The following is a 23363-nucleotide window of genomic DNA, read 5'->3' as shown; positions in this document are numbered from 1 at the left end:
CGCCAGGCAGCCAAAGGGACAGGGTCCCTGTCTCTGACACTGTTGGCAATTGGCATGCATCCTTCCTATCACTAGATACTGATCAGTCGCTGAACCCGTCTGTGAATACCGTTCACATGCTACCAAACTTTGGCCTTGTTTAGTTGGCCAATTTGGGAGATGCAAAATCACTGTGCCAGCACTGTAGCACACTGTAGCGTTTCGTTTGTATTTGTGAATTATTGTCCAAATATTGACTAATTAGGCTCAAAAGATTCGTCTCGCAAAGTACAACAAAACTGTGCAATTAATTTTTAATTTCGTCTACATTTAGTACTCCATGCATGTACCGCAAGTTTGATGTGACGGGGAATCTTCTTTTTGCATAGTGTCAAAGTTAGGAGTTGGGGGTAACTAAACATGGCCTTTGGAGAGTATTTGATACGCACAGCTCGAGACGTCAGCAGCAATCATGTGCCACGCGTGTACCAGTCTGCGTGTAAGATTGCAACCGTGGATGGAATGGATCATGGATGATTGGATGGGATGAACGGTGAATGCCATCATGAGGCGTCCCCTCCGGCTAGGGGTCGCCGGGTCGGTGCCCCCGTCGGCGGGACAGTCGTCCTGGGCACGCCTTGACTGCGGATGGTGAAAACGTTCCGTCTAACAACCATCACAGCCATGATGACTCTGCGTAGTCGGTGTGCCTGCTGCTCGAACTGCCACTTAAATGGATCGATCAGGCGGGTTACTACGAGCTGGATCAGACTTGGGCCTACTTTTTTTACTTTGGGCTAGGCCCAAGCTTTCATGTAATAGCCTTTTGTGTACGCTTTTGTCGCTGATGGATTTTTTTTTCCCAGCGAAATATCAGGCCAGAGGTGTGCGCGCGCGCAGCACTGCAGCTCAAACAAACCAAAAAAAAGTTGTTAATTCCTTTAATATGTCCACAGCTCCCACTAAAAAAAAAATCTGGAGCTAAGATGAACAGATTTTAAAATTCTTACAGCTAGAGCTGCGCGTCCAATGGCCCATCTCCATGACAAAAACCAAATTATGTTCGATCACAATCGGTGTTCGGTGATTTGTGCTTGGTTGCCACCGTCGCTTAGGCCATATGTCTATTGTACATTTTCTTTGACCAAATTATGTTCGATCACAATTGATGTTTACGTCCAACGTTATAAGCTATTTGTTAAGTGTAGTGCATTTCTGCTATGCTCTTTATATGACCATAGCATAGGCCTTTCCCGACCATGGTGAATTTGTGAAAAGGTAGAAAGTGCAACCAGTCTTACAGGAGATAGACAAAACTAGCTAACAAAAAATAACACGATTATATTGTCATTGTACTTCTCATAAACACTTTAGGACGTAAGATGGGTTGGAATAAGGGGATCAATCACTTTTTTTCATTATTACAACTGACGTAAATGTACACGCCAACGCACACATCTACAAGTATGCTTGTATCACATGCCCAAAAAGTACCTGTGTAAATTGAGGTCCATGTGATTTAGATCCTACTGGATGAAGTTGTACATCACAACTTCGAACACCACCAAGAAGTGGTTTTGACAAAGGAATCCACCCTCTCTTTATATTTATCACACACACGCATTTTCTTTCTTTCTTTCACTTTGTGTGGCAAAACCACCCAAATTAAACCAGCTTAAGTATGCTAACCATCCTCTTAATAGTTAATCCAGTCAATACGCACTTAAAATGGTGTAATCTGACAGTCTGTTAGGTCAAGCCCGATTCAACCATTGAATATCTCGATCAAAATAATACACCGCAAGTTTCACACGAAGGTGAGCAGAGATGATACAAACATCACAAAGTTTACATAAATTAATGTACAACACTTAACTTTTACAAACAGAGATTAAATACACGAATGATACAGAGCTTTTGAACACAAAAAAGAAGAAACTTGAAAACCAAAGGTAAAGTTAAGCTAGACGATAAACTAACAACAACAACATGCAGATGACAACACATCGAGCCTACCGGTGTGCCATCACAGGGAAGCAACCTCACCTGAAATAGGGTCACAACAACAACCTTGTGTATACTAATACTCAGCAAGACTTACCCAACTATAGCGTATACTTAGCCGACTACTAGTATGCAAGGCTTCTGGTTTGCTAGGTTTCTTTCTGCAAAAGAAACTTACTACAAGTAGATCCTTCCTTTCAATATTTTAGCTCAAGTTTAATATGTAGCAAGTACCAACTAGGTTTGCATAACTAACTTAGAGCAAGTATGGTGCACAACATTAATCATTAAAGAATACCATAAACATATGTCATATCATCACCATTCCATTTTCATTCCACTTCTTTACTAAGATGTGACTAAGAGATCAAGGTTCTCTTATCTGAGAGGTACAACGAATCGATCCGATTTTATCCCTTACAAGGTAAACCTAATCACACGACATACGCACGTCCCGTCAAGCTGCGCATAGCAACCGTTCTCTGCATGAACGCCAGCATTTGAACTACCCCGCGACTCTTAAGTACTAGTCCCCACCGTACCTCCCAGGTCAGTCATGAGTTACAGACTAGTACATGAATAAGACAACGATATCAAGCTCAATCTACTAGCGCACACGAAGGTACATAGGTTTACCGGTTTCGACTACCTCCTACTCCCGGCATGCAATCAGTACTGTTCAAACTCGATCAGCACAGCCAACAATGGTTCGGACCTTAATTGACACAGGCGAAGGTTTACTTTCAATCCATGTCATATCCTTAACCAAACTCGTCTCCACCCGATCTCCATTTTTCTTTCCTCACTGATTCATTCTTAAGTAACTTTTACCATAAATATCAAAGGTCCTATATCTCGCGAGTGACAGGAAATCACTCGATTTCTAACGAATTCTAATTAAGCATGCCTACACATACTAGTAGGAATCCCTATGCATCTAAGGTTTCAATCAACAAATAGAAACTTAATGCACAATACTTAAATAAATAACCATTTAATACTGAAATTAAGGGTTATGCTCTGAGGCTTGCCTTTCTACTACTCGGTGTTAGCACTAATAAGGCCTTGTCCTTCCAACCTTGGGCCGGGTCTTCGGACTGCTCCAGCTGGTCGTTCTCTCCTTGCTCAGCCATGATGCAGTGCAAGTGAGTATGAATGCTTAACATTTTAAAACATGACTGGGTAGTCATTACTGAGCAAGTGCACAAAAGGACTATGCAAGGAAATATGGTGATGCAAGGTGATGATTAGAGTTGCAAGATATAATTTATACATAGAACAACAAGCTAAAACAATTAGACAACCCTATAGGATTATTTAAAAGGATCCCTTAATTGATTAAGCTATTAGCAACATGGAATTGCAAGATTAAAGTCACGGGTTGAGTAACGAATATGATTAAATTATACTGATAAAGGACAACAAAACCAGACCATGACAGTTGGATTTACATCAAAATCAATTTTCAACATTTAAGTACAAATTAAACAAGTTAAGTTATAATTAAACACATTAAATCATAAAAGGCATGTAAATCATCTATAAAAATATGGATAGAATTTTTCAGAGATTTTATACATAAAAACTAGAGCAACAAAAGTGGTTTCATCATTTTATCATTTTTCTGATAATTACTATGCACATAACAAAATTAAGCCAGCACACAAGAGATAGCTTGAAAACAGTAGAAAAACCACATATTTCACGTATTCAAGTTACAGATCTGAAACACACATGATGCAAGGAAGCTAACAAAACTAGTTTCATAATTTTTGGAGCAACCTACAATTTACCATGCATTAAACAAGTGTAGCACAAGATAAATTATAGAAAAAATATACAATAGTGACATGCACACACTCATTTTTGTTTGAAGCTAGATGGCATCAGGAAGCTATCAAAACTTATTTTGCATTTTTCTCATTTTTATACAAATTACTATGCAATTCCAAAGTTTGCAGCTATTTGAATCTAGGAGAATAAAGAAAACTGAGGTCAATTTGCATCTAGCCCCTTATATCAAAAGTTCTCTTGCACATGGCTCCCTAAATCTTTTCCCATACCCCCTCTCCTTCTCCGCTCTCTCTCACCCTCAACACACCCACGCACACAGGCACGAGCCGGCAACGCATGGCCGGCCGTGGCCTTGGCCGGCGACGGGGAATGGCGAGGCGCGGCGGCGCGGGAGGCAAAGGGGCAGCTCGCCGAGGCAGGGGATCTCACTAGCAAAGGGTCCGGCGGTGAGGAGGAAGCGGCGCAGCAGGGTCTTCGGGCGACGGTAGACCGGCGGATGGGGAGCGGTGCCGGGAGGTCGGCACGGCGAGGGAGAGCGGCCGGTGATGGGCGCAGGAGCACCGGGGCTTCACCACGACCCCGTTTTGGCTGCTTGTTGGGGACAAGGAGGCCGGGGAGGTGGTGTTTAGCGGCGGCGCCCGAGCTTGGGCCGACGGTAATGGCGGCCGCGGGATTTGACATCCCCGGCGCCAGGAGCTACGGCGGCGGACAAGGAGTGGTCGAGGGGGAAGAGTAGGAGGTCAGGAAGCCGTGGGAGGCGGTGATTTGAAGATGGTGGAGCGGAAGCCGAGGATTTGACCGGCGGACAGGCTCTGCTCAGCTCGGTGTTTCCTCGGCTGGAGGAGGAAGAAGAAATGAGTGAGAGAGAGAGAGATAGTTGAGGCCAGCCGGCTTGGGAAAGATGAGGTCGCGGAAGTCATCGGCCTTGCTCTGACGGCTAGTGAACAAGGACGAGCAAGGATGGCCGAGCAGTGCCATCGCCAGTACCGACGGGATGCTGGCCGCATGGGCACGGCATGGGCAGGAGGAGGAGGGAGAAAGGAGGAGATGACAGGCGGGCCCAACGGCAATTTGTTTTGAAATAAAGTTTCCCCCTTCAATGAGCAAGTTACAGGTGTCTAAAAATTACCCAACAATACCCATTTGAAAGGTAAAACCACAAATAACACAGTGGAACTTGAATCAACTGCAGAGCTGATCAGGTTGCACACAATTGAAAAAGAAAAATGGTTAAAATTGAAATTTCACTGAATTTTTAACACAAGCAAACATCAGCCAAAAATTATGCAAAAATGCTTTAAATTCATCATTTAGCATATAGTATTTAAATATATTAACAGGAGCCACAGTTATGTGGCCAAAATTTAAGTTACCTCACAATGTTAAATTTGGACAACAACAACAATTAAAGAGCTTGACATGATGCTCAATTACGCTCTAATGAAGTTTATGATGCCTAAGATTAACACCCGAGGTGTTACACTTTGTAAGAAGGAATCCGCATACACATAAGGAACAAGAGTGGGTGTGGGGGTAGGGGGCATATGCATCCTGCTAGGCTCTATCACCGGTGAACATTCCTTACTTTTATACTTTCTTTGCTTGAATTGTTACATAGATTTTAGTAGATATATTCTTCTTGTGTATTTTCTATGTTTGAATTGTCACATAAATTATAGATAGACACATGCTAATATTGTTGGGCGATAAGTATATATGTATTGCAACCGTAATTTGGCGTCCACCACCTATGTTTGTTCCTTCTTTTCTCTAGAAGAAATGTTCTCGATATGTTTGCTTAAATTATATCATTTGATCCTACAACTAACGATCGTGATATTATGCAAGGATGGATAATTTTAGTTTTTCTTGTTACTTGGTTGCCACGTCGGTTGTCTGTTGTCACAGTGGGGTGTACGTGTGCATTCTCCATTCTTTTTGTTAGAATCCTGACAAACCTGTGTGGAACTAAAAAGGGTCGAAAGTACTAGCAGAACGGACAGGACCGTGCAAGTATGTCCTTTACAAAACTTGGTCTCAAAAACTTGTAATTTCTTTTTTTCCCGAAAAAAAACTTGTAATTCCGTTGCTGACGAAGGAACGAAATTCCGGGGTCGTCCGGCATAAAAAGAAGGAAAAACTTCGAGCTGACTGGAATTGTGCCTCTCCATGCTAGTACATACGATTTGGGTTGGCCCAAGTGTTAACACAACACCACTTACCGTGTCCAAAATATATTTACAACTTACATCGGAGCCCAAAGCTTCGCAGCAGTTTGCCCAGGCATCTCTTCGCCCGGGACTCTCGGCACTGCTTGGCCACGCCGCGCGCGCCACGCATCTCCGCACCACCGACGCCAACGCCGGAGAAGATCGCACGGAGGCGACCGAAGTGCGGGCTCTTCCCTTCGTACGCCACCGCCCCCGGGTTCTCCTGAAACACCCCCAAACCAACCAAAGATAAGAAGAACGCATCGTTCGTTTCCGTTCAGAGTATCAGAGAATCCGCGTGTCGCGATCAGCTGATCAGCACCGACCGTACCAGTACGTAGCGCTTCCACTCGGCCTCCGTGGCAACGACGACCCGGCGGCGCGCGTCGTAGCTGAACCGGTGGTGCTCCTTGATCCGGCTCACGGCGTTGAACTCGCGCCGGAACTCGGCCAGCCGCCGCTGCAGCTCGTCGACGGGGAACGCGGACGCCGTCGCCGCGTTAAGCTCGGCGCGGATGGCGCGCCAGTCGTCCGCGGTCAGGTCGCCCACGGACCGCCTGTCCCCGCCGCCGCCGCGCGTGTGCCGGTGCAGCAGGTCCAGGAACTTGGCGTCGTGCTGGGCCGTCCACACGTCCACGTGCAGCCGCGACAGGATCTTCCGGAGCGAGCGCCGCGACACCGGCTTCCTCTTGATGATGGCCTCCTCGCCGCCGCCACGGCCTCTCGCGGCCTCGTGGTGGCCATCGCCATCGAAAACAATCAGCTGTTGCTGTTGCTGATCGATCAGTTGCCTCGCTGTCACAGGTTGTTGTTCTGGCTGCATTTGCACGTTACGCATCTCCTGCCTTCCGCGTCGACGATCTATCGATCAGTCGAACATGCCACAGACATCACAAGTTAAGGAGTTCTACGTTGGAGCAACGGGTGCGTACGTACTGCGAGGAATCGGCGCGGAGGCGGAGGCTGAGGAAGACGACGGAGCCGTGCCGAACGCCGTAGTGCGCGACGGGCAGTGCGTCGTCGTCGAGGTGCCGGCCGGCGAAGAAGAGCCGCTGCATGTCCGCCGCGACGCCCTCCCTGGCCGCGACCATGCCCTTGACCTGCGCCACCGTGGCGACGCCGTCGACGTCCAGCGCCACCCGCTCCCCGCGCAGCGTCCGCACCGTGATCCTCATCGTCGCGGTAGCTGCTGGCTCATCCAGCTCGCGACGGCTACTAGGGCGACCGGCGGCGCACGGCGCGGCAGGTCTCATGCGGCGAGGTGGCAGCGCGCGCGCGCGCTCAACGCGGATGCAATGACCAATCGGATCGGAAGTGATCAAGGGGGGCGTCGCGGAAGAAGAGGATTGGGGAGAAAAATAATGGGACAGATCAGAGGTGGAGGGGACGCGCACGAAGGGTTGGGCTGGCACAGGGGCCAGGCGTTGCATGATGATCGCGAGGGAGGGAGGGAATAAAGCTGTTGGGGATGATGGCTGGAGGCGCCGACGTGAAGAAACGAATTTCCTTCCGCCGTCCTCTACGTGCAGCGCCGACCTGGGTGTTGTATCAAATCCCGTTACAGCGAGAAGAGTCGTTGGATTGGATGGCTCATCTATCATCATTATCATTCCGTCGGAAAATCTCGACCGTTGATCGATCGACTGTCTCTGGAATAAACATGCCCGTGAAAGGTGTATGGGCCGTCCCATCGTGAGTGGGCCATGCAAACCAGTCTGTCTTCGACTCCGGCCCACCCAAACGAAGGCTAACACCACTCTTCTGATGATAAAAGTGCAGCACGAAACACATCATCGAGATAGCAGTCCGACTGCAAAACGAAGCCAGTCTCTAGTGATGATGACCTGTTCGCTTCGGCTTATAAGCCGGTTGAAAAGTTGAAACGACTGATTTGTTGTGAGAGGAAAACACTGTTTGGTGGCTAATAAATTAGCTGAATAAGCTGAAGCGAACGGTCCGATAAGTTTGTTTACCTGCAGTCACACACTTGAGGCCGCTGTTGGATTCATGGAGACCCGCAGGCTGCATAGTGCATAGCGTCACAGCATAAGGTGCATTCGTTCGACAGCTAGAACCAACGATGCGCGCCTGCAGACGAAGATTGGTTGAGACGAGCGGGCGCCGAGATCGGCCACGAGCACGCCGCGGTTGCCGCCGCATTCGAGGCGCGTCACCGACCTCCTCGACCTCCCTCCGACTCTACAAGCACCTGCAGGCTGCAGATCAAGGGAGGGAGCAGAGCACACGCGCATCGCTCTCAGCTCTATCTTGGAAGAACCCCACAAGTATTTCTGCCAATCTCACTTCTTCGTTGTGACGCCCAAAGCCATGTCCAGACTCCAGAGACAGAGAGAAGGCAGTCAGCCAAGAGGGATTGTGGATCGGGAACCTGGACAGGCTCCAACAGGTTTGCAAGCTCAATCGCAGCCTTTCTGGCATCTCCCAATCACCGCGCGCGCCGCTCCGGTCCTCGCTACGGGTGAGATGTATCATGTATGTGGAGGCTGGAGCTGGTCGGTGCTACGGCTTGAGCAGGAGAATGGTAGTACAGGGCCTGGGCATTCCGGCGAGGAGGACGGCGGCGGGCGGGCGGCCGAGCGGGAGGAGGAGCCGAGAGTCCGCCGACCAAACCAGGGGTATTTTTGCAAATATTCGGATCGCGATTATCGCGATCCAAATTAGCGGGCATCGTCTAAATAAACGGATCGCGATCCAATCTAGGGGTCTTTTGCAATTATTCCAGGCCGGCGAGCTTGATCCCGCCGCCGACCTCCGCTCTCCCCGGCCGCCGCCGTGCATCGATCTCGAGCCGCTGCCAGGTTCACGAGCCCACCCACGCGCGCCGACACGGCTGCGGCTCAACCGGAGATGCCCGTGGTGCCCAGGGAGCAGAGCACAGCATCCACCGACGGCGACCGCCGGTGGCCGCTGCAGGCTGCCGCAGTCCGAGGGGACACGAAGAAAAAACACTACGTCTCTCGATCCACATCTATCTCTGGGATGATCGAGAAATCAAAACATTGATGAAATCTTCCGAGGAAAATTCTTCTGAAAAAAACAGAGATGAATTGAGTGCATTTCGAACATGATTGAGTCGGCGGGTTACCAAGATTCGGCGTCGGTCGGGCTCTTGGCCTTCTCTGAAGAAGATTCAAAGCTAGTTCCGAGGAGTCGTAGAGCTAAACTGGGCCGAGCTGATGTAGCCGCAAATCGGCCCGCGCAACGCTCCCGCCTGCCTCCCGCTGGCTCGGATCCAGCCGCTCGTTCACGACTCGACGGTTCCGATGACCCTAGGGGTGGACGGTAGATGAAATACCGTCCACCCCCAGTCCCCCAATTCCCCGTCGCCGCGGGCACTTGCCGTTCCGCCGCCGCCCGCTGGCTGCTGAGGGGTGCCGTCCGGCAGTGTGCCGCGCGGAACGCAGGCGCCTCCGACCGATGCAGATCAGCCAGCTTCCGGCTGGGATTTTCCGCCCCGGACGCGCAGCGCACGGGTTGTAAATGCCGATGGCCTCGCCGCGCCGGCGCGTCGTCCTCGCCCACCGCCACCGCCACCGCCACCGCCGCCTTTGCCGCCGCCGGGAATAGTTACAGCCTTACAGGAGACGCCTGGAACGTCCAGATGCCGCGCAAATTTTACGACGATTTTGAAGCGTACAGGTTTAACTCGTTGCAGACTTGCCGCCTCCATTGACGAGCCTGCGCGCACGGTGTGCTGTGCAGAGCAGCACGTACGGCGGCTCAAGAAGGTCGGCTGGAAGGGCGTGCGTGTGGCAATCAGAATACTCAGTTCGGGCTCTCAGGCTCCCAGCTGTGTGATCGCCGACTTTCTTTGAGGCTTCGCCTCCGCCTCGCCTCGCCAGCCGCTGCCGTTTCTGTCGATGGCAAGCAAGAGTCCACGTGACGTCTATCGTATGCCATTGCCGCCTGAATCGCCGAGTCCGCACGCGCGATGAGTTCGGGTGCTGAACTGCTGATCAAGTCAAGGGAACTTCGGATCTCGCTTTTCGGATTCCGTTCTTCCCACTGCAGAATCCAGATCAGCTTGCCGGACGCCAAAATGTTTGCACGCATGGTTCCAAATTTTGTTCTCCTTTTCTGACACAAAATTGCTCTTATTTTCCCACATATAAACGTACAATTCTTTCAATACACTGCACATCACAGTAAGAAAGTAAAAACACTTCATGCATGGCTGCCAGCCTGCCACTCAGGACACAGTACAAAAACAAGTCGACAGAGAGTTAGAGACGACACAGATGCATCATGCATGAACACGCGAACGCATGTAACACGTATCAACGATTACGGCAATTCGACGGCGAGTGCGTGTGCTTCCTTACCTCGCCGTCCCGTGAGAGAGCTCAGAAGGACACCTCCTCCGATTTCAGCAGCGGCAGCGCCCGCCTCCATCTTGCAGCACTTGCACGACGGGCTCACCACCGGCGGCGCGCCCCGCGCGCCACTCTCCTGCTCACCTCCATGTTGCTGCACTTGGACGGCAGCGTGCTCGCCATCGGCAACCGCGCCGCCGCGCGCGACTGCGGCTGCGAGAAAACGGCTGGCTTCATTTTCTGGGCCTCGACAGAAAGCTGGGCCCGAGCTGATCTAGCCGCAAATCGTCCCGCGCCTCCGCCGGCTCGGATCCAGCCGCTCGTTCACGACCCGATTCCGAAGTTGTTGCTGAGCTCGATGGAGAGCAGGGAGGCTGTTGCGCAGCGGATTCTAGCATGACCTGCTATACCCACGAGTTGGCGCTCAACCAGGTCCACGTCCATCGAAACCAACAACAAGGTATCAGGTCTAACTTAACCCAAAAAATCTGATAGGTGAGGGCTGCCCCTACCTCTCTCTCTATATGCGTGTGTGTTGTGCTTCCCCACCATCAATTTTCGATATAGGACTAAATCTAACAATCTTCCCATCACACATCAAGCCTAACGTTTCCATCACATAAAACCCATGTGATCTCTCGAAGATGTTATCCTAGGCCCTGAGTCCAACTTTCCAGTCACAACACAATCCGTGTGACCCTCCGGAGACGTTCACAGGCTCCCCTGTCACCATGTGACCCTGGAGATGTTCGAGGTTTCCCTAAAGCCAACGACAGGATCAATGATGATGACATGGGAGCGTGACGGCTGATAGGGTTGTTCTATGTGGCATGGCAACACGCGGCGCAAGCTCAGGAGGCAGGTTTGCATGGGACGAGTTTACGTCCTTCCAAATCAGCAACAGCGCAGATCGATTCGAGATGTACGTACAGGTTTCTAAAGCATGAATCGAAAAACGCGAAGAAGCTTCAAAGGCTGGACAAGAAGGAAGTATAGACTGTGGTGTCTGTACTTACAACTGGAGCAATCTGGTTGGACATGGCTGCAGGAGATTACGGTGTAAGGCGCTAGGCATAGTATGGTGGTGGTAACGGAAAAACAATGCTAATGTGGCAATTCCTATATGTGACTTGGATAGTGACAATGAGGTTACAATGCTAATGTGGCAATTCCTACATGTGACTTGAATAGCGACAATGAGGTTCTTATCAGTATCATGTGTGCAGTCAGTAGGAGCATGATGTTAGATTTAGCTAGCTATTATGGTTAGAGAGAAATCTAATTTTGCTTGGCAGCTATTGTGGTGATAGAAGAGAAGGGTGATGGAGTCACAAACTTGTGAATTGCGGGGATAGCAATGTTTCTTCGGGCAACTTTTGATGAACTGGCAAAAGACGACAACTCAAGTTCGGTGTACATGGAGGTTTGCGCATGACGGTTTCAAGATGATGGAATATTCGTCAAGGTGGAGTTTGTTAAATATTGTGTCGAATATTTGTACAAGTCCAATTACGATGGGACTTGAGTTGTATTTAGCAGTATAGAGTAGAGTTTATGTCATAGTTTGTAACTTGAGCCTCCTCGTAAATATGAGAGGAGGCCTGCTGTTGTAACCATGACGACATAGCGACAAGCTCGCAGGGGAGGCAGATGATGCTGGGACCCCGGAGTGACCGGTGTTGCAGTACTGGGGAGGAGCGCCCGTTGTCATGCCCCGGGATGTAGGCTTCGGCCGAACCTCGTCAAGAAAACAGTGTCTTTATTGTCATATGTGATCGTGCAAGTTCGTCACGGTGGATCCAATCCACGCTTCCGCTGGTGGAGATTAGCGAGCGACTCGTCACCACGGAAGGCTTAACAGATGCGATAGGCGAAGCAGATCGAAACCGATTGATGAGCTGCTCGATGGCCAGTGCAATAGTCTTTGCTTGACGGCAGACACCACCAGTCCACCACCAATGAATCTAGTAGTACTAGATGGCTAGATGCATAAGAGATCAGCATGTAGATGTTGCTTCAATTCGGCTCTGCTAAAAAAAATTCTTAAATTGATTCAGTAATCTAGTAGTTACATGACCTGTTCAGAAGAATAGACAGTTATGTACATTCATACAGCAAACAAATTAAGAATGCTAAGTGCTCGACAGCTCATTCAGGCAAGCAATCAGACACAACGAACACCTTCTGAGGAGGTGTTTGGATACACCCCACTAAAATTTAGCAGACGAATCTATTAAGCCTAATTAGTCCATTATTTGACAATGTGGTGCTACAGTAACCATTTGCTAATGATGGATTAATTAGGTTTAATAGATTCGTCTTGCGAATTAGCACAAGGTTCTGCAATTAGTTTTATAATTAACTCATGTTTAGTCCTTCTAATTAGTATTCGAACATGTAACACTGCTAAAGTTTAGCACTTAATATCCAAACGCCCCCTCACAATAGGATGTCAATGGAAAAGTCTTCAGGTAACAGGTTATCTTGCATTAATAAAATCCAGTCTTTCGGATTCGGAAAGTTCAGCGATTAGCAAATTTCTAGCACAATAGTCCAGTACAATTCCGCACAATATGATCTTGGCACCTAACAAAACCGGACACAAGTCACCTAGTAAAAGGAACAATTCAGATATCGAAGAACAAAGAAGTATTAGTAACTGATAGATTACAGTTTGGACTCACCAGAAAAGTGTTACATCCATCTTCTTTCTATATGTTTTATCAAAAGACAAAAGCAAATGCACTAAATTGAAGCAATCAGACACCACGTTGCCTGCAAAAATGAATATCACTGTCAAAGTTTCAGCAGCTCTTTATGACTCATGAGGCAAGTCAACTTGATACTGAAATCTTCTGACGCACATGCGCACGTTTAAAAAAAATCCAACAAATTCATGCATCTATTTTCAAATCACTGTCAAAGTTTCAGAAGCTCTTCATGAGGCAAGTCATTTTGATATTGAAATCTTTTGAAAAACACACGCGCATCTAAAAGAATATCCAACAACTTCATGCATCTGTGATTTGCAGAATCTGTAGAACACAAATGCATATATCTTGTATAATTCAGTAAAGTTGTTGTTTTGACCCAGTATTGATCACTGTCCGTGTGCGCTAAGCTAATTTATGAAAAAATTGCCAGATTGAAGCGAGACCCCACAAGATTTTCAGCAAAATGTCGTTGTTCAAGTTCTAGCAGCAATTCATGAAAAGGAGTCGTTTAATATTTAATACTGACCTCTTCCGAAACACAAGCAACTGAAATTCAGCAACTTCGTGTGTTTGAACATCACAGAAGGGCCGGAAATATGTACAACATAATTTGAAGAACAAAGTAAATTTACACGTGCGTACAACGACCAAAAGAAATCTAAGTCAGTCACACAGCATGTATCCTCCGTCTCTTGGGCTGCAAGGGCATCGGCGATGGCAACTCTTCTTTCTTTGGCAGCTCCAGCACGTCGATCTTGTCGAACCATGGGTGTTTGAGCGCCGCGGCTGCCGTGAGCCTCTTCTCCGGGTTGCACGTGAGGAGGCCGCTGAGGACCTCGAATCCTTCCTTGGACACCTTTGATTCAGGGAACAGCTCACGCAGGTTGTTTTCCCGCTGCATGTCCAGCTCCGGCATCACCACGGTGGCGAACGCCGTGGATGAGAACCACGGCCATGTGCCGTCGTCAGGCGTGCCCAGCACGTCGAAGATGGCGCAGAGCTGTCCTTCACCGTAGAAGCCCTGGAACAGAGGACTCCCGTTGTTGATGAGCTCCGCCATGACGCAGCCGAGGGACCAGATGTCGACGCGCTCGTCGTAGTCGGGCTTCTCCAGCAGCATCTCCGGCGCCATGTACCACAACGTGCCAGCCTGCGTGTACGGCGGCCGCTCGTCGGTGGACATGGCGAGACCAAAGTCGCAGAGCTTGACGATGCGGTGATCGTCGCCGACGAGGATGTTGGGCGGCTTGATGTCGCGGTGCACGATGTGGCCGTCGTGCATCTTCTTGGTGCCCGTGAGCAGCTGCCACATGGCGGCGCGCACAGTGGACTCGGGCAGCGGCGGGCTCCCGCGGCCGCGCTGGCGGAGGAGGTCCTGGAGGCTAGGGCCCACGTACTCCATGACGAGGCTGAGGTCGAAGGCATCCGGGCGGCGGACGACGCCGTGGAAGCCGACGACGAACGGGTTGGCGCCGCCGCTGCACGCATCCTCAAGGAAGCGCGCCTCGCGCAGCAGCGCGGCGTGCTCGCCCTGGGCCTCGCCGACGCGCTTGATGGCGACGACCCGGCCCGTGGCGCGGTGGCGAGCCTTGACGACCGCGCCGAAGGCCCCCTCGCCGAGGCGGCTGATGTCCTCGTACGGCTCCGCGCTGCCGACGGCGATGCGCCTCCTCTTGAGGCCAGCCATCCCAGCGGCGGCGTGGTTGCGGACGGCGACGGCGGGCTCTACGCAGGCGGCCATTGCGAGCGGAAGAAGGCGAGGCGGCGGATGGATTGCTCGTCCTAGGCGGGGGAGAAGCGACGTGAGCAGGTCGAGCGGGCGAGGCAAGTCGAGTATTTACGATAGGAGTGAGTCCGACTGGAGTTGACAGAAAAACATCGTCGCAACCGCCGGATGCGATCCGCGGATGTTCGAGCCTAATTAGGAAAGCTCTGGCTGATGCCGTGCTGGTAACGCATCCAGTCAATTTCGCCATGGCGCGTGGCCACGAAGAGTCAATCGGAGCATCGGAGTCGGAGGTACTAATATGTTCGTGCTCGCTGAGAACGAATCGTATACATGTTCCCTGCACAAGCTATTGTCAGAAACTACATATCTGAACCTGCTATTGCTCTGCCTTCGGTGTTCATTTCTTCAGAATGTCAGTTTCGTCAGTTAAGGGAGAAAAGCCCAAGCACTACGTACCGCTTCGCCGAGTCTGCCCGGAGCATCCTTCTCTCATCTGATGGTTATCTTCAATCTTAATTCTTATGGCTTTGTTAGCGTCTAGATGCACTTGCTATGTATTGCCAGACTTAAAACAGTGACTAGTTACTGGCAATGCAATCGTTGTGGCTAAGTTTATTTATGTGTAGACCTGATCTACTGCAATGGATTCATTGAAGAGGAAGAACTCTAGATCCTAGGAGTAGAGTACTTCTTGCCCTCGTCGTCATGGTCATCCTTGTTACCTTGTATCCTGCTCCTGCATATTCGAGAAAAAGTTAACTTGTATCCTGAATTTGATATCTTTCGTCAGTAAACACAGCTACTGCCACAACTGATTTGTTCTTGCCCTTGAATTTTGCCTTGGGATTTTCCCCCTTTTCTGTTATTCCTCACAGCTATGTACGGCGCAATTTCAGCACAACTGATGACTTTGCATTCATCGGTCAATCGTTTCACAATATGGGTCGCACTGGTAAAGCTCTGCAATAGTAACAGAGCGTAGCGAGTTCTCAGTTCTGTAGGAATAGTAGTGATTCGTTTTTCAGGTCCAAGAGGGCTGTAAATAAGCTGGGACAAGGAAGAGACAGCACATGCAAAAATATATTGCTAATTTTAATGTTACCACTGGCACCTATCTCAATTACCTGCCAGTTGCTGAAGGATTGCAGTTGCAGAGAACTATTTTTGCTATCAAATTCTGTCAGTGGTGTACGATAAAAGCAAAAGGATTTGGTTTTAGTTTTCAGAAACTTGGTTCTGAAAGACCTCTGACTGAAACGTTGAATTCGAATTATAACTGCTGAAAACAATAACTGAACTTCAATTTGTAAAGATACATGAAAGATGATCTGGGTATTGCTATGAGTTCTTTCTTCATAATTTCGAATTTTGTAATACACGGATAACTTGATGATGAAGCCTGAATAATCACCAACAATATTACATGATAAATCACTAAACTTGACTAATATGTATGTGAAAATAACATATAATACAATGATATGAACATGACTTCTGATAAGGAGCCTAATAAGGACGTCATCTCTCTTGGTGCTTGTGGTCTGCGAAATGATGAGTCTCGACTCGTTTGCATTTCCTGAACACCTTAGCAATGTCTGAAACTATGAGCTGTAAGAATATTATGGGGCCGATCAGACAATGTGCTTCTGCATTAAACATTACTATAGTACTTGAAATTGATGTGATCCAACAGCAGATGCTGGCAAGAACTTGCTCCTGAAACTTCCTCCACTACAAACAAGCAGCCTGTCAATCCACAAGGGGAAAAAGTTATGTTTACCCCTGGACTGCTATCCGGCAGTTGCAGGTACCGCAGTCTGGATTGATTACCTAACGGATGAGCATTCAGTAACGCAGAGATGAGTGGTTCATCAATGGTTCGGAGATGAATTAATGTGACTAGTCCATCAACCCGTGCTCCGCACGGGCTAATGTTTTAAAAGTTATTATATGTGAAAATTATTTAGAAAGTAAACTCCTAGATAATAATAATCAAAATTGTTTATCTACTACTCCCTCATTTTTTCAATACTTCAACATAATACTCATAATATAGATGTGCACTTATTTTTATCCAGTTGTGATTAATTTTTTAATTACAATTACTCTATAATTTTTTTTCATCCACATTCATATTTTTTTCATTTTGTATCGCACCTTCATAAATTATGTTTAGCATAAAAATCAATTTTTCCATCACTTCCTCACGTATAAATGGTCTGCATGATGACATTCATCATGTGCATATAACTTAACTTAATATTTCTTTATTAAAAATGAATATGGTAGTACATGTGCCGGCTGGGAGTACATGTACCTATTGCCGGGACGCACGACCGGCCGTTTGCATGCGGCATGGCCGGTGGCCGATGGAGGAGAAGACGACGCTTCGTGTTCGCAAAGCTGCGAGACGAGCATGCGGCATGGCGTCCTCTCCCGGTGGCCTGGCTCCGCTTCCACAAGCACCTGCAGGCTGCAGATCGAGGGAGCGAGCAGAGCACACGCGCATCACTCTCTCTCAGCCCGTCCGTCCAGGATCAATGTGCACACGCGGGGGGCACCGGGGAGGCGACGGCCAAACTCCCCACGTCCGCCGCCGCCGTGGACGCCGTGTCGTGCGGGGACGCGGTGAGCGCGGCGATCCCTTGCGGTCTCCGCGCGTACCTGTTGGTAGGGCTGCGGCCTGACGGCCATGGAGCGCCCCGTTTTCATGGCAGGGATCGTGATGGAATGGAAACCCGAGATTGATCGATCGATTGATTTCGTGCACGGATGATAAAACACTAGCGTGAATCCTGGAAAATAGTGTGCTACTGATGTACGTGCGAAGTGCGAACCCTATCGTCCTTGAGATTGGATTGTTCGTCTTGCCTGAAGATCGTCAGTCAGTGCATCCATCTGGAAAGTAGAAAGCCAGCATCTGGAAAGGAAAAAAAGTGGGGGAATATCACTGGAAGACCGAAATCCGCAGGACCCAGCGGAAAGCGAAGTTGCTGCGAGTCCTGAAATCGTCTCGATCTAGACGTTTGAAAGAAAACTCTGAAAGTCTGAACCGAACCTGCATTTCCCCGCGCTAGACAGAGAGGTGATCTTTGATCAAACTGGACTGAACCTTCTGCTCGTTTGTTCAGTAGTCGGGTTTTCAGAGCTCATTACTTACACCTCTTGAAAAAGACCGAACAGAAGTTTCTCCTCCTGCGTTTCCTGGCTGATGATACATACTGCTACCATCCAGGTTCAGGGTCCCTTGGGCAGCTGGGCTGGGCTCCAATCTTCCGGAACACATGGCAGAAATCATTTTGGATTGCTCGTGAGCAGAAGAATCTCCTCCTCGTCGATGGCATCTTTCTCCGCACGTATCCAGGAAACGAGAAAGCCAGTGATGATGCAGCAGCGTGCCCGTCGATGTGACGGCCGACCCGACACGCACGCTGCAGTGTCTCCCCTACAAGAGGAACTACTAGTAACTAGCCGTCAGAAAAAGGAAACGAAAATGTGTACTGTCAGGAAGAACAACTCCCTCCCGGGTCACGGAGGAACGTGGCAACCATTTATGTCCTGATGAAATGAATAATCTCTGGTACAAACGGCGGCGGTTTTCCGTGCAATCAGAAATGCAAAGCACATCGTTTCAAAAAAAGAAGAAGAAAAGAAATGCAAAACACACACGCACAGGATCTGAAAACCTGAAGCTCTGACGAATTCTGGAGTCGACTTTTTTTTCCCCTTCTATGAACTTTGAACAGTAGGTGAGTGAGTTGAGCTCTGAGCAATTCAGGACCGCGCCACCTGTTTCCCTCGGGCGTTGATCGATCACTTGATCCTGTCAGACAGTCAGGCGAAGTCTGAACTGGACTGGGCAGAAGCTTCCCCTTCCCATGGGTGTTGAACGTTGATCTCGTCAAGCAATCTCGCTGATCAACGAAGGACTGGCGATTAGAATAATCGACGACCCCATCGCCACAGAAGACCAATCGCAGGAGCACGGAAGTTTTAGGGGGTCATGGATTTTCTCCTCTTTTTTTCCCCTCTTCTCCTGTGTCATAATTCATAAATGGTGGCCTTGGACTGGCTTAAGCAAACGTCGCTTTCTTGCTTACCGAACCCTCCTTCCCTTCCATCGCTTCCTGGCCGCTTGTCGACGTCTAATTCCACTCCCCCATAGTCTCCCTGCCGAGCTTTCAAACTTCAGAGTCGTCTTCACACCCTTTTCCAGCCCTTTTTTTTTTTCTGTTTTCTTTTGCAGGATTCCAAAAGATCTCCTGCAAATCAAGTGAGAAAACTTGAAAAATGTTTAAAACTAATCCATTCAGAATTTCACCCTAAAATCAAATTTTGGCTGAAAATGACTTTAGATGAGGGGGCATAATAGAGCTGACGGTCCCAATATAAACCGACAGCTCTATGGCCATGAGAAAATATGTTCTTGGACAGTAGCTGACCAGTGCTTATTCCCCCTTGCTTTGCTGACTACGCATTTCCAGAAGCCAACACCCGCCGCCAACTGCTCCATTCCTCACGGGGCTATCCATACTAATTCCGCTGAAACCTCCACCATCTCCACGAAATCCCCGAAAAAAGCTCGGATCTTTTGGCTAAAGCCAGCGGTCGTCTCCACAAAAACCACGAGAAAGATTGCAGCCGGAGCCTCCCTGCGAGTTTGCGCTGGCTTTAGTGCTGCCCGCTTCTAGAACGCGTCCAGAATTCGTGGACTCACCCAGTCACCCCCGCCCCGACCCAGCTCCCACGCCAAGTCCCGGGTACAAAGCCCACGGAATATCCCCGATTCCAATTCGAGTTCTTCCCTTTCAGTCAGTCGCCGGCTCGCCGCCGCCGCCGAATTGAACCCAGCTCGTCGCCGGGTTCTGGTTTCCCCAAATTTTTTTTCCCTTTCTGCTAGGAGGTCGCGGTGACCATGGGCAACTGCTGCGGCGCGCCGGCGACGCAGGGCGACAGCAACCGACGGAAGAAGCCGAAGGCGAACCCCTACAACGTCGCGTACAACCGCGGGGCGGCGCCAGCGCCGGCGCGCCCGGGGCTGGTGGTGCTGCGGGACCCGACGGGGCGGGACCTCGGCGCGCAGTACGACCTCGGCGGCGAGCTGGGCCGGGGCGAGTTCGGGATCACGTACCTGTGCACGGAGGTGGCCACGGGGGCGCGGTACGCGTGCAAGTCCATATCCAAGCGGAAGCTGCGGACGCCCGTGGACGTCGAGGACGTGCGCCGAGAGGTGGACATCATGCGCCACATGCCGTCGCACCCCAACATCGTCAGCCTCCGCGCCGCCTACGAGGACGAGGAAGCCGTGCACCTCGTCATGGAGCTCTGCGAGGGAGGGGAGCTCTTCGACAGGATCGTTGCACGGGGGCACTACACAGAGCGCGCCGCCGCCGCCGTCACGCGCACCATCGTGGAGGTCGTCCAGGTGAGCGACGACCCGCGCTCTTTTGATGAGAACGCTCGCTCTTTGATTCTTGCTCAAGTTGTTCTAGTAGGTTGCACTATCTTTTGTTTTGATGAATTGGTGGTGATTGGGCATGAGATATAACTGATGAATTCGGCCAATTTGGCGAAATTCAATGGTTTTAAACCTAGGGATAGTTCATGTTGGTTATAAATTTTTAATCATACTGTAATAAATTGGCTTTGAGGAGCTACTCCTTGTTAGTCAAATTTATTGTGCTTCGAATATGGTAGTATCCCAGTTCTTAATTGTTATACTCACAATGGGTTTAGGACACACATTGGCAATGCTGCATAATTTATTCTAACTTTATTTATTCCAGTATTCTATTGTCTGATGACACGAATCCTTGTTCCTTTTGCGGTGAAGATGTGCCACAGGCATGGCGTCATGCACCGGGACCTTAAACCAGAGAACTTCTTATATGCCAACAAGAAGGAGAGTTCCCCTCTGAAAGCAATTGATTTTGGGCTGTCCGTGTTCTTCAGGCCTGGTATGTTTTGCTGATAACTGATGAGCAATCACAAAATATGAAGTGTCTAGAAGTAATTTCTCATTGTAATGTGCTTCATTTCCCAGGAAATTAGACCTAACTTTGTTATTGCAATTTATTGGAACCACGCTACACATCTTTTACAGAAAAAGCTGAATAGTTGTTTATGACTTATATTGGCTTCTGTATGCAGGTGAGCGATTTACTGAAATCGTAGGCAGTCCATACTACATGGCCCCAGAGGTTTTAAAGCGAAACTATGGCCCTGAAGTTGATGTCTGGAGTGCTGGAGTGATACTTTACATACTTCTCTGTGGTGTGCCACCATTTTGGGCAGGTATTTTCACTCTCTTGTCTAGAATGGACACATTTTATGGTATAAGTTAGAACACCATCATAATCCAATACTTGTGATTCTGTGCAGAAACTGAACAGGGAGTAGCACAGGCAATTATACGATCTAAGGTAGATTTCAAAAGAGAACCATGGCCCAGAGTATCTGAGCCTGCTAAAGATCTAGTCATGAGAATGCTGGACCCAAATCCAAACACACGGTTTACTGCAGCACAAGTACTTGGTAAGCATCGCCATCACCTGTTCTAATTGAATCTTAATTGGTGATGTGTCTGCATTATGCATTAGCTGACATGAACCAAACGTGCCCTAAAGTTCTCATTCTGGGAGTCACACAGAAGGACTAGATGACTATGTTAGTTTGGTTGTCTATTCAAAAGAGTCAATCTATGTGTATTTTATCGAAATATGATTCTTGACATTGATCATGAGTTTATTAACTTCTATGTTCCAAATTATTTTGTCATTGTTTTTCTAACAATGTCAATTGAATGGGCAGAACATCCATGGTTACATGACTCTAAAAAGATGCCAGACGTTCCTCTTGGTGATGCTGTCCGAGCGAGGCTGCAGCAATTTTCTGCAATGAACAAGTTAAAGAAGAAAGCACTAAGGGTAGGGTTTACTACATGTTGGTAGCAAAAAATAATCAGCTTCCTTATTGAATAGATATTTCTGCATATATTTTTGTGTGCATAGCCATAGGTGTATTCTAAATACAAGATAGATAGGTGGAATCATCTAGGTAAAGTAAATTAATTTTGTTCTTAAACATCTGCAGGTAATTGCTGAGCATCTATCTGTGGAGGAAGCAGCTGACATAAAGCAAATGTTTGACAAAATGGATGTGAGCAAGAACGGCAAGCTAACATTCGAGGAATTCAAGGCTGGGCTTCGTAAACTTGGAAACCAAATGCCTGATTCAGACCTTCGGATACTGATGGATGCTGTGAGTTACTTATAAAAGATGCTCTAACCTAGTGCAAAAATATCATGGAAAAACTTGTTAACGTTACATTGAATGATCTGCAGGCTGATGTTGATAAAAATGGGACCCTGGACTACGCGGAATTTGTCACTGTGTCTGTTCATGTGAGGAAAATAGGCAATGATGAACACATTCAGAAAGCCTTCACATACTTCGACCGGAATAAGAGTGGGTACATAGAAATTGAAGAGCTCAGAGAGGCACTGGTTGATGAACTGGAGGGAACTGATGAAGACATTATCAATGGCATCATCCGAGATGTGGACACAGATAAGGTAACCAAAATCTAACTTTCCCAGACCATGAAACTAATTTTTTTCCATGAATAACCACGAAACTACTCTGTAGAACATCCTTGATGGTAAAATGCTTATGAGTGAAGTAGTATCTCAAATGTGAATGGGACGGAAGCATCATTGAAAATAGCTCCGAATATTTTAGCTTCTGGAATAGAATAGGCGTGCCTTGCATATGACTGCTTGGAGGTCAAAGTTCAGATGCTGCCTCTTGCAAGGCATGTGTTTATTTTTAACTAATGGATTGCTTGATACTTTGACCGCTATCTACATTTGGGACCGAGAAAGGATATGACAAGGGCACATGACGTAATTTGATTGGTAGTTTAAATTAATGTAAAGAAACCATACTTTGACGACTTCAAATCCCTCTAGGTAGAAGACCGATCTGGTCAGGTCATCCTAACAACAAGGTGTTATCTGTGATGTTCTCAGGACGGCAAAATAAGCTACGACGAGTTCGCGGCCATGATGAAGGCCGGCACTGACTGGAGGAAGGCGTCCCGGCAATACTCTCGGCAACGGTTCAGCAATCTCAGCCTGAAGCTCCAGAAGGACGGGTCGATCGGCGCTGAGACACGGTAGGGGGCACTGAATGGAGAAAGGGAAAACAGAGCGCTGGTGTCTTTGCCTTGAGCTGAGTGTGTGGGTACCGGATGTCTGTTTCATCCCTTTTACTCTTTGGTCATCAGGTTATTTCTCGATTGATTCCATGTTTGTTTTACACGGTGAAAATCTTCTTCACTTGAGCTGTGGATTCTTTGGTCTGTAAAGGCATGGTGTTTCTGTCCGTACGTACTGTGAGTGTACATGAAGAAGCATGTACTGGAACGAATGCTGGAGTGGCAGAAGTCTTACTTGTAACTTGTAAGTAAAATTTGTTTGTGTGTGGAAACATGTACTGTGGCTTGCGTTGTTCTGGCCGGCTGGCCCCAACCAACTTGTGGGGATTATAAAAAAAAAACAACTTGTGGGGCCATACAAGAACTGGCTCGCAGTCGCAG

The 23363-nt window shown here is 48.4% G+C and overlaps 3 protein-coding genes across 3 annotated transcripts; 1 reads left to right on the top strand and 2 right to left on the bottom strand.

Annotated features, from left to right (window-relative positions):
• Window positions 1–5907: 5907 nt before the first annotated feature.
• On the bottom strand, window positions 5908–7431 carry LOC101764708. The gene is made up of 3 exons (XM_004981280.3): window positions 6924–7431; window positions 6319–6832; window positions 5908–6210 (listed from the first exon to the last, which is right to left on the bottom strand). Exons 1-3 carry the CDS (start codon window positions 7415–7417, stop codon window positions 6016–6018), a joined length of 1203 nt encoding a protein of 400 aa, XP_004981337.2. The 5' UTR covers window positions 7418–7431; the 3' UTR covers window positions 5908–6015.
• A 6271-nt stretch (window positions 7432–13702) lies between these two features.
• Window positions 13703–14776, bottom strand: LOC101764304 (putative cyclin-dependent kinase F-2). Its single transcript, XM_004981279.1, has one exon. It carries the CDS (start codon window positions 14774–14776, stop codon window positions 13703–13705), a length of 1074 nt encoding a protein of 357 aa, XP_004981336.1.
• Window positions 14777–19679: 4903 nt separating this feature from the next.
• LOC101763898 (calcium-dependent protein kinase 8) lies at window positions 19680–23274 on the top strand. The gene is made up of 8 exons (XM_004981278.3): window positions 19680–20189; window positions 20598–20721; window positions 20915–21058; window positions 21146–21298; window positions 21575–21690; window positions 21857–22024; window positions 22108–22338; window positions 22795–23274. The coding sequence occupies exons 1-8, from the start codon at window positions 19680–19682 to the stop codon at window positions 22942–22944; spliced, it is 1596 nt and encodes a 531-aa protein (XP_004981335.1). The 3' UTR covers window positions 22945–23274.
• The last annotated feature ends 89 nt before the right edge of the window (window positions 23275–23363 follow it).

Source organism: Setaria italica, chromosome IX (assembly GCF_000263155.2).
Source record: "Setaria italica strain Yugu1 chromosome IX, Setaria_italica_v2.0, whole genome shotgun sequence".
Taxonomy (NCBI): Eukaryota; Viridiplantae; Streptophyta; class Magnoliopsida; order Poales; family Poaceae; genus Setaria; species Setaria italica.
Note: the sequence above shows the minus strand (reverse complement) of the source record. Positions and strands in the feature narration are given on the sequence as shown.

What these genes read in the sequence shown, in the direction of transcription:
- LOC101764304 (XM_004981279.1), bottom strand. Translation starts at nt 14,776, where the DNA reads ATGGCCGCCTGCGTAGAGCCCGCCGTCGCCGTCCGCAACCACGCCGCC.
- LOC101763898 (XM_004981278.3), top strand. Translation starts at nt 19,680, where the DNA reads ATGGGCAACTGCTGCGGCGCGCCGGCGACGCAGGGCGACAGCAACCGA. An exon ending in GTCCGTGTTCTTCAGGCCTG is followed by an intron (nt 20,722 to 20,914) that starts GTATGTTTTGCT and finishes TTCTGTATGCAG; the next exon opens with GTGAGCGATTTACTGAAATC. An exon ending in TAAAGAAGAAAGCACTAAGG is followed by an intron (nt 21,691 to 21,856) that starts GTAGGGTTTACT and finishes AAACATCTGCAG; the next exon opens with GTAATTGCTGAGCATCTATC.
- LOC101764708 (XM_004981280.3), bottom strand. Translation starts at nt 7,417, where the DNA reads ATGCAACGCCTGGCCCCTGTGCCAGCCCAACCCTTCGTGCGCGTCCCC. An exon ending in CTCCGCGCCGATTCCTCGCA is followed by an intron (nt 6,833 to 6,923) that starts GTACGTACGCAC and finishes TCGACGCGGAAG; the next exon opens with GCAGGAGATGCGTAACGTGC. An exon ending in AGTGGAAGCGCTACGTACTG is followed by an intron (nt 6,211 to 6,318) that starts GTACGGTCGGTG and finishes GGGGTGTTTCAG; the next exon opens with GAGAACCCGGGGGCGGTGGC.